Here is a 20,334-nt window from a genome sequence, read left to right as displayed (position 1 = left end):
GAAAATATATCTAATTATATTGATCATATATCATCATTTCTCACACACAGTTTGTACGTGTGGATTATGAAACTCCGATGGAAACTATTATTGATCTGATAACAGTTCAATGGAATTTACCATTGCCTAAGTTATTTATTTCTGTGACTGGAGGTAGAAAGAGATTCCAGTTGAAACCACACCGTAAAGAAGCTTTTGGGCATGGTTTAGTCAAAGCTGCAAGGAGTACAGGTAAGCATATAAACTTTCATCTAGGATAATAATAATGATGATGATGATGATGACAACGACAATGACGATGATGGCAACATATTCTTCACCCTGTTGACAAATGAAGGACATGGCAAATACAAAGCACAAAATAATAGCTTAATATTAGGAATACAAGGAAAATAAAGAAAACAATGAGCTGAAATGAAATGTTGTGTATATACATATACACTCATCCATATACACTCATCCATACATACATATGTTGGATATTTTTCTGTTTATCTGTCTGTCTAACTTTCTATTTATTAGTCTGTTTGTCTTCTTGTCTCTCTGTCAGGCTCTCTATCTCTCTCCCCTCCCGCCTCTCCCCCCTCCCCCCTCTCTCCCCTCTCCCCTCTCCCCTTCCCCCTCTCTCTCTGTATATATATATATATATATAAAAAACAGAATAAGAGTGTAACAGACAACAATAAAAAAAATACAGACAGATAGACGATACAAAGACAGAGAGCAAAAACCAGTCAAGCTCCAATCACCGTTACTGAAATGATGATTGGAAGCTTGACTGATGAAAGAAAGCCACAAGTGTTCCATCCTGGTTTTTCCTGGCCCCATGTTTCTATCATCTATCTGTCCGTATGTTTTTAATGTTGTCTGTCACATTCTTATTCCACTTTTTGGGATTTATATATACATATAGTGGCCTATGTACACCTTTTACTTAGCTTGTAAGTAAGTATGTGTATATATATATATATACTACATATGGGGAAAATCGGTGTGTGTTTGTTTGTGGCATTGTTAGCTAACTCCTCTTACATTGTTTTATTGATTTTGATGAAACTTGACATGTGAGTAGAACTCATGTCTGGAAACCACGTGAAATACTTAGATTAAAAAAAAATCGATAAAACGGTCCCTGGAAGGAATCTTTATATCTACCTTATATAACTAATTTTTTTTAAACACCTAAGGGAAATAACACATAGCACCTGCATTTTATTTGAATTCTTATTGTCAGGTAATTAATTTCATGTTATTACATAACTGACTTCACAATTTGGGTACTCATAACTTATTGGGAATTCCTAAAAACAAGATCATGAGTAAAACAGTTCAGTATTCTCAATAAATGCACAAAAACATTTTAAGGGCTACATACCTTGTATTGTTGCTACTGGATTAGCGAAACAATTATGAGACTGGAACCAAGGGATAAGCCCCGCTTTCCTGGGAATTACCAGGTATGTCAGCTAGTCTCTCTCTCTCTATATATATATACACAGACAACTTTTCATCAAGTTTACTGACAGTGCATTGTGTGTGTTTACACACAGATACATGCACACACATACACAGACACTCACACATATACACACACATAGCTACACACACACACACACACACATATATGTATATACTGAACTGCAAAAGAAATGTCGTACACATACTAAATAGAAACTGCTTTATTAACAGACTGCCATAGCATTGATTGAAGAGTGCTAATTAAGAAACTGTTTTTTCCTAATGATAAAACGTCATTTCCTGAAACATGTTTGATGTCACATGGTGCCACGTGTCCTGAATCATTTGGCCTTCTTTGAAGTTTATCCCACCAGTCTTAACTTAGAGCAGAACATGTCAATTGTCTGAATATTGCAGTTCAAGTCATTAGCGATGACTCATGGATGTTGACCAGCATGGGGACATCCGATGGCTTGTTCCCTCTAATTTCATGTCAGTCTTGGCATGCTTGCTGCATATGGAAAATGAATGACAGGCTGATAAATTTGGGTGCTTTTTATACCAAATGAGTCAATGTTTTGACCCTGCATCATGATTTTCATAAAGATGCATTCATGAGCATTACTATGTTTATGAAAAGTGAACGAGTTTGAACCCAACATGCAATCTTTGTGTTGTGGTGTTGTGGGTCAGTAACATCAAACTATCTAGAAATGTAATAAAATCCATATAAACTCAATAATATCATGTGTGAAACAAATAATCTTTTACAGTGCAACGTTTCTTTTGTGGTTCAGTAATACCATCATCATCGTAGAAAATGTATAGGTAGAAACTCCATAAGATGTACCCAGTGTAAGCTATGGATGCATAGGAGGTGCAGCAACATCAAAGGAAAATTAACCGAGAAGATATATTTATGAGCAAAAAAAGTTGGATTGTGTGAATTTTCCGAAACTCCTCTCTCCACCCCTCCGAAAAATTCTTTCCCATAAATCCTGATATACTCTGAATCACAACATATAAGCAGTATTTGTAGAAAATTTTGTTAAAAATTATTCATTTTTCTGGATATTATGAGGCAACAAAGTTGGGGGGTGTATACATCTGTAATTATGCTCTTTTATGTATATGATATTTTCATTTCATGTTCATTTCATTCATTGTTTGCAATGTTCTCTCTCCCCACCTCTCTCTCTCTCTTTCACACACACACATTGTAAAGCTTACAAATGGGCTGCTGAGTTGAAATTTCTATGTTGCTTTGAGGGGAAGGTAAAACTTGACATACTGCTTCCCCCTTCGTAATTGGATGCCCTTGATGTTTGTCTAAAAAAGAGAGATTATTACTGTGATAAAATCATGAAAGCAATATTTACTAAGCAAGTGAGCACTATTATAATAAAGAAATAATTAAACGTAAAATAACATAAAAATTATTAATTTAATTGGAATCAAATGTGAAAATATTATCATGGCTAACAGAAAACAGCCTGAAGGTTTGGTCTTTCTGCTAGTATAATTAATTTTATCTGGCAATATTTACTCAGGTTGTATGCTCATGTGGTCAAAGCTATATTTCACAGAGATTGTCTTAATCCTTAATTACTATAAGTTCTGTAATACATTACTTTTTTAATGAACCTGTTACAAAACCATACACTTTACTAGAATACCCAGGGAAAAAGAATGAGGTATTCTTTCATTAATGTAATAATGAATAACAGTTTCTGTTCTTTTTAACAACTTAAAAAAAGTCAATATTTGAATATAATTACTGATTGTTTGCTTTACAGGTGCCTGGGTCATAAGTGCAGGTTTACATGCTGGTGTTGTGAAATATATTGGCAAAGCTATACATGACAATGAATGCTCACTTAGTGGCAATAATAAAGTGGTGACAATTAGTATTGCATTATGGAACTGTGTACAAAACAAGGAATCCCTAGAAAATGAGGATGTGAATTTCTGTTTATTTTAAGCTATTTTCTCTTTCTCTCTCTTTTTTTGCTTTTCATTCTAAACTAATAATTTTATCACTCCTCTATATATTAATATTGAGCATTGATTTCTAGCATTATAATATAGATTTGTAAAATTGTAATATTAAGGGTTAAAGTAAAGGTGGGAAGTTAGCAGGATTGTTAGCGTGCTGGGTGAAACACTTGACATTTCTTCACGTTCTGAGTTCAAATTCTGCCAAGGTTGACTTCACCTTTCATCCTTTTGGGATTGTTAAAATAAGCACCTGTTTAGCTCTGGGGTCAATGTAATTGACTTACCTCATCTGAAATTGCTAGCTTTGTGACAAAATTTGAAATCAGTATTAAAGTATAAAGATTAAAGAGTTTAAATATTAGATTGCTTCAAGATGTTCAGAAAAAACCCATATAATTTCCATTTAAGATACAATTGCTAATTGTGTGACAAGAGAAATGATATATTTAAGGTTCTTGACTTCTGTGTTTCATTTTTCTACTTTACTTGAATTATAAAAATAAACTGGCTAAATGGATAATGTGATCATGGATATGAGTTCAATCTACTGCTGGTAGTTTCCTTAATAGTCAAGAATAGGTACATCATCAACTTGGCTTATTCAATGATTATTAGTTACCTTAATTCCTTGTTTGAGAGGATCCAGTAGAAGTGTTGTGAGTGGTTATATAGCAGAAGTCTTTTGTCACAAACTACAGCATCCTGGTCCCATAGGAGGTTTCTCTGTTTTATTCTCAGGCCTATCTATAGCCAATGACAACTGGTTGGGTCATTTCATGAATCAAATTAGCAATCCATGAATTGTTTCTTTCTCTTTTTTCTTCAATAATTTTAGAAGTTCTGTAAAAGTCATGGGTGCTGTCTTTCTTCCTTTAATTAAATAAATATGTTTAAAAAATGATAATAAATTCAATATTATCTGACATAGGTATAAGGCTAGAAGTTTCTGGGAAAGAAATGTCAACTTAACTGTTTTTTATATTTTATGCACTTCAGAAAGATGAATGGCAACATTGACCTCTGTGGTATTTAAACTCAGAGGGTCAAGAGCTAGAACAGATACCACAAAGAATTTCCTCTGACACTTTAGGGATTTGGCGAACCCAACATACAAAGAGAAATAATTATAGGATAAGGGAAAAAATAAACTAAGATTTAGTGGAGAATTTTTATTTTAACTGGAATCCAGAAGATATTACTGAAAATGACTATTGTAAGATTCATATGAGGTCAATAATGGTGAGGATTATATAGATGATAAAATGCTGCTAATAATAAGTGTAACTAATAAAATATTGAATTGGTTTCTAGGGATCTTGGCCTGCAGAATATAACATGGGAAAGGAACCTCACCAAAACATGTGTGCTTTGGATCCTAACCATTCACATTTTATCCTTGTCGATAATGGCACAACTGAAATTTCTAATGAAGACATTAAGTTCAGAAAAATGTTAGAAAATACTATTAAAGAAAAGAAAATCCAAGGTAAGGTGTTATTTTAGATAAATCTAAACTTGACATAGAGAGCAGAGATGAAATATTAAGGACACCTTGTTAAATTTGACCATCCATCATGTTACATCTCACTTTTTAGTAGAGAACCACATTATTACAATATCTTTATATATATAAAACTGAGAATGTGTGTCTGTCTGTCTGCCTGCCTGTCTGTCTGTCTGTCTGTCTGTCTGTCTGTGTGTTTCCCTAAAACTTGAGAACTACACAACCAATTTCATTCAAATTTTACACATGCCTTACTTAGGGTCCATGTAGTTTCATAGGCAAAAAAAGTTCAACTTCTTGCCTAGAGTGAGCCCATAGCAATATCATATCTTCTCCACTATTTCAGTATTACGTATTAAAAGTGAAACAAAAACATTTCTCTATTTTATGTCAGATACTTTCACTTTAACAATAAAAATAATAATAACAATTGAATTATATGTAGTAAGTAATAATTAAAATCAAACTAAAGTATAATATAATCGTAACATAACAAAAAAGTAAAAATAGCAATTGGTATAAAATTGCATCAATGACTTGAACTTGAATAAGTGGTTTCACATGAATGGGAATAAATTAAAATAAAATTAGCGAGCAGAAATGGAATAGTCCAGATGGATAATAAAAAATTAAATTAAAGAAAAGACTATTGTCTATAAAGTATACAATGTAAAGAAAAAAGAAGATTTGAACACATGGAGGAAAGCACCTTCGAAAAGTGTCTTGGTGCGACTATGAAAGACATCTAATCAGAGGCGGTAAATTTGCCACAATAGAAGCAAGGTTCGAGTTAACGGAGCGTGCAAGAGAGTACTTGACTTGAACTTGCAAAGTGGAAATATTTTATTTGTACCTTTATATCTGGGACGTAGGACGTCCCGGAAAAAATTAAAAATTTCCCCCTCCCAACTGATCGAAATTGCAAGAGACGGGCTAACAATTCCAGTCTCAAAATATATAACTATATTTATATATATATATAGATGTATATTTATATATATATAGATGTATATATATATAGATGTATATGTAATATGTACACATATATATACACATATATACATGCACTAGCACTATGACCCGGCAACGACGGGTCTTTAATGCAAGTATTGTTAATATATTTGTTTCAAAACAATTACATCATCCAGTCTAGAATAACTTAGTACCATGTATACGGAAGTCTGTGCTTTGTTGATGGATTGTAGCAAAACTTAAACATGACTGAGGTTGTCTCATGCACTTGCCAAAATAATTATTAGCTAACATAAATCACTAACAAATATTTATTTTTCTATCCTTCATGAGTATTCAGTGTTAAGCTCTTTGATGCTCCAGGTATTAAATATTAAATACTGTTTTTCATGAGAATAGTATATCTGAATGACTAATTCCCAATTTTTTTTTTATAAATATAAAAAGAAATTGGGAATAGTTAACTTAGTGGTAACAGATTTAATGCAGGGATAGCAGAAATTGAAATAATTATGCATTGAAGAAAAAAAACCCTTCTTATTAGTCAATTCTTAATGTATTATTTTTATGGTAAGTATGGGAGACAACTCCACATCTCAATTTCACAAAAATCTAAAAGCTATTTCCAGCAGTTGAAAATCTATCTGTCTGTCTGTCTTCCTGGGTCTACCCCTTCCACAGGGATTGACCCGTGAAGATGTAAGATGAAGTGTTGAGAAATGATCTTCATAATTGTTCTCTTGAAGCACATTTGCTTATCCTAGTATTACAATTCAGTATGCAGATGCTGCCATTGTTGCGTTGATGTAACATACATATTAGAGTTGAAGATTCTGGAAATATTTTTTGCAGAGTTATTATATAAAAAGAGGAAGTTGGAGAATTTATTGGTATTATTTCGTCCCTATTACACATGTTTAATTTGTTAATAGGAATTATAAAGAATCATAAGTTAGGTAAACATGTAAGAAATTTCACTGGAATAACTGCAATGATTTACCATTCCTACATGCCAATTATTCTAATTCTAATTGAATTTTTAATATTCAATGATAATAATGAATATACTAAATATATTGTGCTTATATAAAAAGCTTTATATAGAAATGTTTTGTTAACAAACAGGTTAACTACAGATTATATAAATAAGAGTTAAATCAAATTAGTTCAGAATAAAATTAATACTATTAATCATTGCATTACAAGCTACCTACAACTTTTAAGCCTCATGTCTTCATTAAAAAAAATCACCTTATGGAACTTTTATAGTTTTGTGTTTTCTGAAAACCAGAAAGGTTTTTCTGATGCCAAATGTTATATCTTAATTTGAGTAAATTTTATGCCTTAATCAGATATATTTTATACTAAATCAGGTATGTTTAGCACCTCATTCAAATTATACTTTATACTTTAATCAGGTATATTTTAAAATTTAATCAGGTGAGTCAAGTTTAACTTCTTATATTAAACAGATATATTTTATACCTTAATCAAATTGTGTTTTGTTGTTATTTTAGGGAATAATACGGTTAAGATTCCAGCTGTTGTAGTAATGGTTGAAGGTGGACCTGGAACTCTGAAGTCAGTTTGTGATTCAATATCACGCAACATCCCAGTTGTAATAGTAAAGGTCAGTAAATAGACTATTATGTAAATAAGGTTACTGGGAGTTTATTCAGTTCATAATGTTTACATATCTGAAGAAACTTGTGGTTAAGAAAACTAAATGGAACGACTATATGAGTATTTTATTGGTGCAGAATTCTATATAAATATCTTATTTAATTATCTACCTGATCATTGGTTTCCTGGTCAACTACTTAAATCTTATGACTATTTGTATTAGATGAATGATTTTATATGTACTTAACTCAGAGTATTTTATAACCAATGTTGTTTAAAAAGTCTGTCTCTAAATTGGACCAAGAATAGTAATTTATTTTCTTGATATTAGCAGTTAGCTGACAGAATCATTAGCATGCCAGGCAAAATGCTCAGTGGAATTTTGTCAGTCTTTACATTTTGAGTTCAAATTCTATCAAAGTCCACTTTGCCTTTCATCCTTATGGGGTTCGTAAAATAAGTCTCGGTTGTAATTAACTTAACCCTCCCCCAAAATTGCTGGCCTTTTGCCAAAATATGACACCAATATAAACATCTTAAGAGAACATTGTGGCTCCAACATCTTGAAAGACATGAGGTAGCCATTTAATAAGGCAGAGGACTTGTTCTTCCTACTAAAAATTATCAATAATACCTTCTCTACATTTACAACACATCCTAAAAGAAGGCAAGAGTTTAGCTGAAAAAAACTATAAACACTGACTGACCCCATATTTGACCAACACAAAGATCCATCTTGCATCATACCAGTTCTGTCTGGACCCCTAATCACTTAACAATCAATTTCAACAATCTACAAAGATCACAAAATCATACACTTCATATCTTTACATACAATGTATAAACCATTTCCGCAGACCATGTGAATAAGCAAGTTAATGATTAGCTGAACTTGCTGGAAATAGCAGCTAAATCTCCATCAAATTGCACCTTATTGGTTTAAAAATGTAAGGATACATTTGACATAGTTGTCACTATGCTAAAAGACAAGATCATCATAGCTTGAATGTCACTTGATAACAGATTAACTGACAAGGATGTAAACAACAACGACGACGACAACAACAACAACAATAACAACAACAACAAACAACAACAACCTAGACAATGAAATTAAAATACTCAAAATAAAAAAAACACCTGGATATGTATTGGCAGAGTTTGTTGTATCCAGCTCAAACATCACACGCTCTATACTGTTTCATTTTCAATGAAACTAACTGCTCACACATCCCCAACACATCAGCCATATTAGTTTCAAGCTCTGTGCTGAGAAACATACCACTAGAAACAAGTGCAGAAGCACAGTAATTATCACACTCCAAGAAGGGGTTCATTCGACGTCTATTGGTGCCCAGAAATGAAACGATGGAAGAAATGCAACCTATCCAAGCTGATGATACACTGCAACCTGTATTACAAAGCTCTGCACATCAGATTGCACATTACAGGAACAATATGGTATATCTACAGATCAAATCCAGCCATTTCACGAACAACATCCATAATACAGCTGCACTACAACAGTAACAACAAGTGAAACAACCACAAACTCATGATACTTTATAGATTGCAATGAAGGTAAGAGCAACACAGGAGTTTACAACAGCTTATTTGGATTGACGTTTGATGTTAACTGGAGAATATTCTCTCATTGACTGAAATGAATAAAGAGAGAAAATGATGGATAGATAAATAGAGAGAGAGAGAGAGAGAGAGAGAGAGAAAATTGTGAAATGGTTTACATTCAGGTATTACAAGTTCAAATCCACAATTGGCATTTATCGTATTTTTTATTGACATTTTTATTCTATATTGTTACAACTCAGCTCTAAGGAATTGGTATCAGAACAGTTTGGTTCAGTCTCATACCAGAATAACAGTTGACTCTATCTACTTTACTTTATTATTTCCACAATATGTATATCTTCCCTGCATGTGTTACAGCTAAATTCACATTAAATTCATGTATAGTACTGCTACTATCTTTCTTGGAAACTACAAATAATACATATGTGTGTTTAAAGAGTAATTTTTAAAACTACTTGCTTATTCCCAGGTATTATTTCTTATCTCATCTTGGAAACTACAAATAATACATATGTGTGTTTAAAGAGTAATTTTTAAAACTACTTGCTTATTCCCAGGTATTATTTCTTATCTCATCATTTGATTTTAATTAATTAGTTAATTATCTCCATTTTATTTTCAGGGATCTGGTCGAGCTGCAGACATCATGGCTTATGCTTATCAAAAAATGTTTGAAGATGAAACTTATAGGTTTGTTCTTCATTTTGATAGAATGATAATTGTTGTTGTTTGTTGAGGTGATGATATTGGTTAAGTTCCTCTTGGCCCTAAACAAGGAAACAGTTGGGCAAAAGTTTTCTTGATATCCTTGTATGAGACTACATTATCCAATTCATGTATGAGCCAACATTTAAAAAAAAATAGTGTGTCTTGAGGGATTATTTGGCTTCTATTTCAAACAATTTGGATGACAATGTAAAAGCTCTCTTGTCGGCTTGCAACTCACCTGTTGCTGAAATTGACACTTTGATTTTAGAAATAGTAGTCGTAGAGTTGGAGTTTGACTGAATTTTGTGGCTTTATGACACTATTGATAATCAGAATAGAGATTTTTATATTGACACAAGGACACATATTTTCTTGGGAAGGGTATTGAATTCAGATAAGAAAATGCCTGAAGTTTGGATTTGTCTATATTTTCTCCTTTTAGCAAATAGTATATATGACAGGAAACATCATTAAAAAACCTGTAAACATAAATGATAAATATGTACCAATCCAATACAGATTTAACCAGTTCTGCTTGGGGACCTTGTCTCTGGATGTAGTTTAATCTTTCTGGATGTACTTAATCTTTCTCTGCCTTTAACAGAATCCACAATATTGCAAGCATTCAGATCAGGTCATCAATGTGAGGATAACATAATGTCTTGATTCACAGCATTTTCAATGTATAGCACCATTATTTTCCAGCAGATTGATACATAAGAGGTTCTCGAAACAAGGCCTACAACCATATGACAGAGATACTGTGAATAACATCTCTAAGGACAACTCCAGTTCTTGTCAGACCTACCCACACTATGATTTCTAGGTTAACTATTTACAAGATCCAAGAATTGATTAGCAGCAACACATGAGTGGTGATTTATTCTTGTATTTCCTTCATCATTCTTAGATGTCCTGTAAAAATTATGGGTGGTGTCATTCCTCCTTTAATTAAGCTCTGTTTCATCAAGCATGAGATCTATCAGCTAACATCATTTGTTATTTGAGTCACTAATAGTGTAGCCTGGTTAACATTATTTATCACTAGGGCACCAAGGTAGTAGTCTAGTTAACATATTTTGTATTGTTACATTAGTGTAGATCTTGTACTATTCTTTACATATAACTTTCTTTTATTCACTATTAAAAGTTTTACAATTTTTTTTAAATAATCTTTCTAGATCTCAACTAAAGAAACTGAAAGTTGTTATAAGAAAACAAATTACTACAAAATTTGGTAAAAATGAACAGGTAGAACCAATGGTTAATCTTGTGTTGGATTCCGTTAATAAACCAAACCTGATAACTATTTTTGAAATAGATTCAGCTGAAGAATTTGATGTAACAATCTTGAAGGCTGTGTTCAAAGGTTAGAAATATTTTTAAAATTGAATCATTTTGTCTGTGGTACAATCATTTAACTCCCAAATTCCACTTGTCTAGACAGTAATAGATACTAGACTGTAAAGAGATACTAAATAATAAGAACAGCTTGGTGTGATTGATACTTATTTGTGTGTGGCTGATACTTATTTCACTGACCCTGAAAAGATGAAAGGCAAAATAATAGTTTCAAATTTTGCCACAATGGCAGCAATTTTGTGGGAGGGGATGAGGTGATTCCCTTGACCCAAGTGCTTCACTGTGGCACTTAATTCATTGCCCCTGAAAGGATGAAAGGCAAAGTCAGCCTTGGCAGAATTTGAACTCAGAATGTAGCAATCGGCAAAATACTGCTAAGAGGCAAAATAATCCTTTCTCCTAAAGGCACAAGTACTGAAATTTGTGGGGAGAGGACTAGTTGATTATATTGACCCCAGTGTTTCACTAGTACTTAATTTATTGACCCTGAAATGATGAAAGGTAAAGTCGACCTTGGTGGAGTTTGAACTTAGAATGTAGCGATGGGTAAAATACTGTTAAGCATTTTGTCCACTATGTTAATGATTCTGCCTACTCACAGCCTTTTGGACAAAATAATAATAATGATAATAATAATAATAATAATAATAATAATGTGCTGTTTATCTTGATATGAGATCACCATGTCGCGCACATATGGTTGTGATGCATGTGCCTGGTGTACCCTTATCAGACGGGTAGTCATGATGGGTATATTGGGCTTCGTATATTTTACCCCAGTGTCACTTTGATGGCATGCACTGCTTTCTCACTCAATAATAATAATAATAGAGCGAATAATGCAGATGTTGACAAAGCCCTGACCCATCAATGGCTAATGGCCTCTTGTTTAAAATCTGAAACAGAAGTGTTTATCATAGCAGCTCAAGATCAATGCCTTCCTACAAGGAACTACAAGGCCAACATATTAAAGAACGGCAGTAGCCCAACATGTCGTGTATGTCAACAACAAAATGAAACCATTGATCATGTTGTCTCCAAGTGCAGTCTTCTTGTGCATACAGAGTATCTCAACAGGCATGATAGAGCTGCACAATATATTCACTGGGTAATTTGCAAAAGCCTGGACTTGCCCTATGATAAAAACTGGTGGGAACACAAACCACTTCCAATGCTTGAAAATGACCACATCTCACTCCTCTGGAACTTCACCATTCAAACTGACAGAAAGATAGATGCGAATAGGCCAGACATCATATTGAAAAGCTTCAGACAAAAATCATGCCTCTTCATTGATATGACTGTCATAAATGTATCTGTCAAGACCTACCAAAAACTGAGCAAATATAAAGATCTTGAAATAGAAATCAGCAAAATGTGGAACCTGAAGACTAAAACAATACCTGTTGTCATAGGTGCCCTGGGAATGATAGCAAGAGGGGCTGATTGCTTCCTAACTCAGATACCAGGAAACCCCAAAATGGCATAAATTCAAAAAATAGTGCTCATGGGAACTGCTCATATCCTATGCAAAATACTTTCTATGTAATCTCAAGTTTTAAAACAAACAATTTCCTTATGGTTTCTTAAACATTCACTAGTACAACACTAAGTACAAAACCAAATATATGGCACCCTAGGCATAACACCAACATGAACTTCCAACATGTCTCTTGAGGTCTCTGGGTGAGACTTGGAGTCAACTTGTACAAATGTAAAGCAAAAGTCAAACATAGAATAATAATAATAATAATGATTTCTACTATTGGTGACAAGGGCACCAGATATGGAGGATAATATCGAAGAATGAGTTGCAGCACACAAAAAGAAACACAACAAAACAAACATTACAAAACAGGTGGGGTTAACATTGATCAAGGGGAGATATTTACTACATTAAAGGATATGTAATAGAAAGTAGAGAAATAAATAATAAATAAATAAATAGAATCCCCAATAGTCCACTTAGGGTAATTCAGGGTAAATCCCTCACTTAAAATAATCTGGGGTAAATTCTACACAAAATCCCAGATTACTCTGCGATCCGCTTCCAGTTTCTTTCCTCCTGCCTCAGAAAAGCACATTCAAAGTAGATCCATTCACTCTCACCAGTCTTGGCATTGTTGACCACATTTTGATAAACACACTGGAAGGCAGCATCTCCTTCTCTACCCTCACCTTTCTTTTAAAATGATATTTGAAGAAATTGATTCTACTAAGCTGAGAAATATCTGACTTCGTCTCTGCAAAGGGAAGGCGGTGTGTTGATCTTCACTATACACTCGGTAGACATCTTACATGCAACAACAGCTGCTCCACATAATCTTACAATTCTCTAATGCATGGTCGTTGAATTATTGCATGCATGACAGTTTTGTTCCCTTGCAAGCATCATCATCATCATCATCATCATAATAATAATAATAATAATAATAATAATAATAATAATAATAATAATGATAATGATGATAATGAAAAAGAAACATTCCTAACAACAAGTAACCTTAGATGCCAAAAACCCTCCTAAGTATCCTAGCTGTCCCTAATAACACTGTTTTCTGGAGCTGTACTAAACTGGGTTTTATGTTTATTTCTTCTAATTCCTAGGAATTTTTCTTTTCCAACAGTCTAATCTGTTGTGTGTATAATAATAATAATAATAATAATAATAATAATAATAATAATAATAATAATAATAATAATAATCAATTCAATGTAGCCACAAAAGAAGTTGCTGGGAAACATAGATGGGGTTGGCTGAAGAAAGGAATACTAAAATAAAAGAGACTGAGAGCACTATACTGGTAGCACAAGACCAAGCTTTGGTCACAAACTGGAGGGTCAACCTTAGGAATGAGCAAGTGTCTCCACAGTGCCACATCTGTAATAGAGTGGATGAAACCATTGCCTATATCACAAACGAATACCGTAGTCTTGTCCAAAAGCACTACAAGTTGTAGTAACATGATCAGGTAGTGAAAGTGCTAAATTGGAAACTGCAAAAAGTGGGGGCCAGAGAGAGGCAAGATGTGGTATGAGAACAAACCACAGAGAGTGGTGAAGTCAGAGACTAGCAAAATCCTCTGGGATTTCCCAATCTAAACAGATCAGGTGCTAGAGCAAAACAGACCAAACCTAGTGGTAGTCAACAAGATGTACATGTTGCATGCCCTTCTGACCCATGAATAGTAATGGAAGGTGACAAAACAGATAAATACAACCCTCTTAAGTACGAAATAGCCTGGTAATGAAAAATGAAGGTGAAAATAGTGCTTATTATTGTTGGGTCCTTGGGAACAGTATCAGAAGGCATCAAGAGGAATATCAAAGAAATTGGAATAGAGTGCTCAGTAGAACTGTTACAAAAGGTTCACCTTCTTGGTACAACCAGAATAATCAAGAAAGTATTAGATAGCTGAAAAGAACAGATAGCATGGTACCATAGGCTGCAGGTAGTAAGCCTGCTATGCATGTAAGACCCCAGGTTTTCCAACAAAATCTATGATAAAAGGAAATAACAATAATAATGATAATATAGACAAATGTCTGAAGGAGATTGGAATAGAATACTCTGTAGAGGTCCTACAAAAGTTTGTCTTTTAAGGGCAGCAAAGATTATCAGGAGGGTTCTAAGAACTAGAAAGATTACTGAAAACTTGTGAATACCCAAGGTTACAGGTAGTAACCTGCTACCCACATAAATCCTACCAGGAATTAGGTTGAAGCTGAAACAAACCAAATGATGATGATGATGATGATAATAATGATTTCTTAGATGGAATCACTGAGCCACTTTATGAAGAAGAAAAGTTATAGTCAATTTAATCAGTGTCATTACTTAATTTATCAAGCTAGAATGTTGAATAAAAACCTAACACCAGGAAGGATTTCAACTTGGAATGTGCAGAGGTGTAACTAAATAACTAAATGCTTTTCTTTAACAGTAAGAAAATGAAGACATGTTACAAATTTCAAAATACCATATTAGTCATGAATATTGCATTAAATGGTGATGATGAAGATTATCAAATGACCGTTATGAAATTTTTATCAACTGACTGTTTGAAATTTTTTTTATCTCAGCAAACAACAATGAATTTGAAAATTTGAGACTTGCATTGGAGTGGAACAGAATTGATATTGCAAAGAGTGAAATATTTACAGACGGGACCTACTGGCCAGTAAGATAATATATTTGCTTATTATTTTGTCAATGAGAAATTAATTTTTATCCCTTGGAGGAATAACAGTAATATTACATCGGTAAAAAATATATTTTAACTCTCGTTTGTATCAAATTTTATTAATTAATATTTTAGAATAGCCCTGTTTGTTTGCTTTTCTTACCCCTCACTCTTTCTCCATATTTCCAATTCTTACTTTATTTTAAAACCTGAGTCACAATCATAACCATACTTACAGATTATCTCAAGTTTTGTGGTATTATGTAGATGAAAGATAATTGCCTTTTGGATAGACCAGTGGTTTATTGCAAACAGCTTTTTCTTCTACAACAGCTGAACTCAGTACTGCAATCTTTTGAATTACTCATCAAATGATCAATGCAATTTATTCTAGACTGCAAAAAAAGTTTTGCTCCTACTATATATGTTTATACCAAGTTGAATGGTGCCAATTAACAGTCGTGTGTCCTTGTCACAGATATGATATCACATTGCAATCAAGGTATATACTACTAGCCTCTTTGTTGATTGTTTACAATCCAATCCATTCAGCCAGTTGTTCATATATTAAGACCTGGAAGTTTAGATATTTTACTACAAAACAATTAATGAACTTTGTCCATATCTCCTACATTCTTTACTCTATCTAAATGGAAATGTTATAATGATAAGTATAGTAGGAACATCAAGAAGATGTTTAATACTTCTCCAAGTACTTATACCTAAGACAATATTAATAGTTTGATAAATTTATATGACTCTTATAATACTTTGCAAAGTACAACCATGGAATTTACTGTTTTTTTTCTCCTGTTCTTGCTAGCCTGACAAGTGGGTTTATCCTATGTTATTTGCACTCCGTGAAGATCGTGTTGATTTTGTGAAACTTTTCCTGGAATATGGAGTTAGCTTGAAAGAATTATTAACTGACAAAAATATTGAAAACTTGTACAAAATGGCAAGTAAACTGTAAGTCTTCTTAGTTTTCTTCAGCCCATGAGGGATTTTAAGGGCTGGTGTTTAGAATTTGTTTCCTGATGCTAAACATGAGTACTAAATTTCTCCCAGGCTAGAATACCAATTTGTTTCTTGTGAAACTGCAGTACCTTTCAGTATTCAAAGGTTGATAAGGTAAACATTACTAACATACTACAAACCATTAATCAATTATATTCATTTCCTATACATTTGCTACTTTATAAAAAATATTGATATTAGTATTAAGAGGTGAGTAATATGATATTAAAGTAAATTTCTGGTGAGATGAGTCCACATCCTGATTTCAATCCCTCTTAGAATCATTTCCTTTCATTTGGAAGGTGGACATTAAATGATGATGATGATTATTGTGAGTACCTCTGAGGAAGTTTTGAACTATATGCACTTTCATATATATGCACTTATTATTGTAAGAACTGATGGGAAGCAACAAGATGTCAGGAGCCCAAAATAGAATTGCAAGTTCTGCTGACCCCCTAAAATTCACAAAGCCAGACTGATCCCAGTTAAAAGTGTTAGGGCAAAGGGCTTGAAATTGATGAAGACAGTAAAAATCTAGTCGTTACATTTGTTATACTAAGAATCACATTATATGCAAGTGAGGCATTGGCTACTACAAAGAGGAATAAACATTGTTTGGCTACAATGCAAAGGGCCATGCTATTGAAGAGCCTGGCACTTATGGTCTTGTCCAATTTTGTTTTGAGCTCATTATTTATTAAAGTAAACACCTATCCCACCCATATTCTCTTCAAGATTTAATATCCATGCCTTGTCACATATTCACTGTGTGCCTTAAGTAGGTGTACTTCTTTGCCTCCTTGATTTCATTGCTGCCCACCTTTATTTGACCTTGTGCTATGTCTTCAGACCACATGTGTTTTGTTTTCATGTATTTCATTTTAAGGCTTTCTGCTGAGCTATGGGTATCCAGTTCTGTTAGCATGGTCTACAGTTGATCTGTGGTTTTGGCAATGAGCACAGTGTCTTCTACGAATTGAAGGTGTGCTAGTATTTCACTGTTAATTTTCATGCCAACTCTTCAGTCAATCTCTTTAATGACCATTTCTAGACTTGTCATAAAGAGCTTTGGAGAGATGGTATCTCCTTGTTTGACACTCTTCCTAATTGGAACTCTTACTGGTGGCAATAGCAGAGCTCTATTTGTGGCAAATCCAGAGTTCACAACTCTGAGGAGTTTAATTCTTCAGTATATTAGAACAATTTTACTTCCTTGCCCATCTTTTAATCTGTTGCAAATGTCTTTTTACAAAGATCTTCTATCCATGATCAGTTGATATCTCTTACAGTTTTTTTCTTAATATGATATAGATTAGGGATCTGCAAGGTGGTCAATATTGACTATTCAATTTCGAGCATAAAAGGCACTGAATTATTAGCGAATTTAATCTGGAAGAGTATGATAACTTCATACAAAAATTCACTAAATTCCTGCCAAATAATAGACTTTTATGTTAAAGACGTTTTATGAGTATTCAGCTTTATCTGAACGACCTGCACAAAGGATTTGGTGGTCCACATCAGATATGCAATCTATGTGGATGTCTTTTCAAAACATTGTCTTGTTTAAAAAGCCACATTAGATGCCATGATGGTGTAGCTATGGGAGGTCAAACTCTGCATACGGAGTAGACGACCACCATATATCAATACATATAAAGCTGAAGTTGTGTGTGTGTGTGTGTGTGTGTGTGTGTGCATGTGTGGCAGATTTGGTAGCCTTCAACTAACACTATCTCCTCCAAGACCCTGCGGCGCAAGTTGACCAAAATTGAGAGTATGATAGAAGGTTTGCTCTTCATTCTGTAGAAGAAAAAATTCAAATCAGACCATGTTAAGGCCAAAAATTATTTACATCAAAAAGGTGCTTTTTTTCTATGAAAATCCCTATTTTTCACAATTTTTTGACTGCTGTATCACCATTTTTTGGCGTATTTCAACCAGAAACTTAAAGAGAATAGCAAGCTACATAATGCAAAATTTTTACTTTACAAAAAAGATTGAAACTATGTCAAAACTTTGTTAACGCGACATCAAAGTCTTTTGTTTTAAGTGCAACTAAAAAACAAACCTGAGCAATGCCGGGCTATACTGCTAGTATATATATATTAATGAAAAAAGCAAGAAAAAATTAAGCAACACACACTGAATTTGTATTAACAAGTAAATTCATACCAGAGTAAGTATATAAATGTGAAACAAGATGCAAAAAAAAAAAAATAGTATTTGAAACCAGAGGTAGAATAATATGCTTTATTATTAAAGCTGCAAAAACATCACAAAAAACTGCTATTCAGAGTTTCATGTTCCTGTTTGTCAGACAGTCATGATTGAGAATCATATATATAAACAGGATTGGCCAAAAGTTACTTGACAGTAAATCAAAGCCATTTAATTCCAAGATTTATTTATGTTTAACAAATGAATGAATTTAATAAAAGCATCTAAATCTGAAACATGATGAAAATTGTTCAAACTGAAGTCCTTCTTAACCAACACATTTTTCCATTTGAGTCAATACAGAATTACAAATAGTATTTATGGAATTTTGATTTACTGTCGTATGACTTTTGACCAACCCTATATATGTATGTATTGTTTGCATTTGTGTGTGTGTGTGTGTGTGTGTGTGTGTGGTGTGTGTGTGTGTGTGTGTGTGTGTGTATAACATGCCATAATATGTAACATACCAGCTTGAACTGATAATGAATATCATATAACATTTGATTTTGTTTCAGGAAAGTAAAGATATTAGCATTAAAGATGGGGTTCCTTTATTCCACAAACTCGTGGACGAGTATGCTCTCTTGCAAAAGAAAGCTGGTAAAGATAGATTATCAGCAATTTACCAATGTAAGTTTTTACAAAAAGAGTTTCTTTTTTCAAACTGGCCAACATTTGATGCCATTGTTGTTATTATTATCGTTATTATTAATACTGAGGCTGCGAGCTGGCAGAATCATTAGCAAGCTGGCTGAAATGCTTAGTGGCATTTTGTCTGTCTTCACTTTCCGAGTTTAAATACCACTGAGGTCAACTTTGCTTTTCCTCCTTTTGGGATCAATGAAATACCAGTTATGCACTGGGTTGCCCCACTCCCCCAAAATTTTATTATCCTTATTTTTATTATTATTATTATTATTATTATTAAGGTGGCAATCTGGCAGAATTGTTAGCATGCCAGGCAAAATGCTTGGTGGCATTTCATCTGTCTTTACGTTCTGAGTTCAGATTTCACCAAGGTTGACTTTGCCTTTCATCCTTTTGGGGGTCAATAAATTGAGTACCAGTTGAGTACTAGAGTCAATGTAAATGACTTTCCCTTTCCCCACAAAATCCAGGCCTTGTGCTTGTTGTAGGAAGGATTATTCTTCTTCTTCTTCTTCTTCTTCTTAAGATGGCAAGCTGGCAGAATCATTAGCATATTGAATGAAATGCTTAACAGTACTTCATCCATCTTTATGTTGTGAGTTCAAGTTCCACCGGGGTCGACTTACCTTTCATGCTTCTGTGGTCGATGAAATAAGTACCAGTGAAACACTGGGGCTGATGTAACCGACTCATCTCCTTACCCAGAATTTCAGGCCTTGTCTGTCTTTATGTTCTGAGTTCAAGCACTGCTGAGGTCAAATTTATCTTTCATGCTTTTGGGGTTGACAAAACAAGTACTACTTAAGCCTTGGGCTCCATGTAATTGACTTACTTTTTCACCACTGAAATCGCTGTCCTTGTGCCAAAATTTAAAATTTCCATTATTATTATTATTCAGTTCTATATTTAAGAGATGAGGAATTATGTACATTATTTACATTATTTACATTCGATGGATAGTTGTCCTCATCATGTTTGTTGTTAACACGTTTTGGTTGGATTCAATGGGGCTTTCCTTGATCAATTCTGTGAAGTGGGTGGAAT

The 20,334-nt window shown here is 33.6% G+C and overlaps 1 protein-coding gene across 1 annotated transcript in view; it reads left to right on the top strand.

Moving 5' to 3' along the window:
• The window catches only part of LOC115220909 (transient receptor potential cation channel subfamily M member 2-like), an 86,618-nt gene that overhangs the window by 30,161 nt on the left and 36,123 nt on the right, over positions 1-20,334 (top strand). Inside the window, exons 7-15 of the mRNA XM_029791108.2 lie at positions 51-231; positions 3,255-3,418; positions 4,768-4,942; positions 7,450-7,562; positions 9,768-9,835; positions 11,035-11,222; positions 15,299-15,396; positions 16,223-16,357; positions 19,158-19,272. Coding sequence (XP_029646968.1) covers positions 51-231; positions 3,255-3,418; positions 4,768-4,942; positions 7,450-7,562; positions 9,768-9,835; positions 11,035-11,222; positions 15,299-15,396; positions 16,223-16,357; positions 19,158-19,272 — 1,237 coding nt within the window. The remainder of the gene's footprint in view (positions 1-50; positions 232-3,254; positions 3,419-4,767; positions 4,943-7,449; positions 7,563-9,767; positions 9,836-11,034; positions 11,223-15,298; positions 15,397-16,222; positions 16,358-19,157; positions 19,273-20,334) is intronic.

This window comes from Octopus sinensis, linkage group LG17 (genome assembly GCF_006345805.1).
Source record: "Octopus sinensis linkage group LG17, ASM634580v1, whole genome shotgun sequence".
Lineage (NCBI taxonomy): Eukaryota > Metazoa > Mollusca > Cephalopoda > Octopoda > Octopodidae > Octopus > Octopus sinensis.
This window is presented reverse-complemented; position numbering and strand designations above follow the sequence as displayed.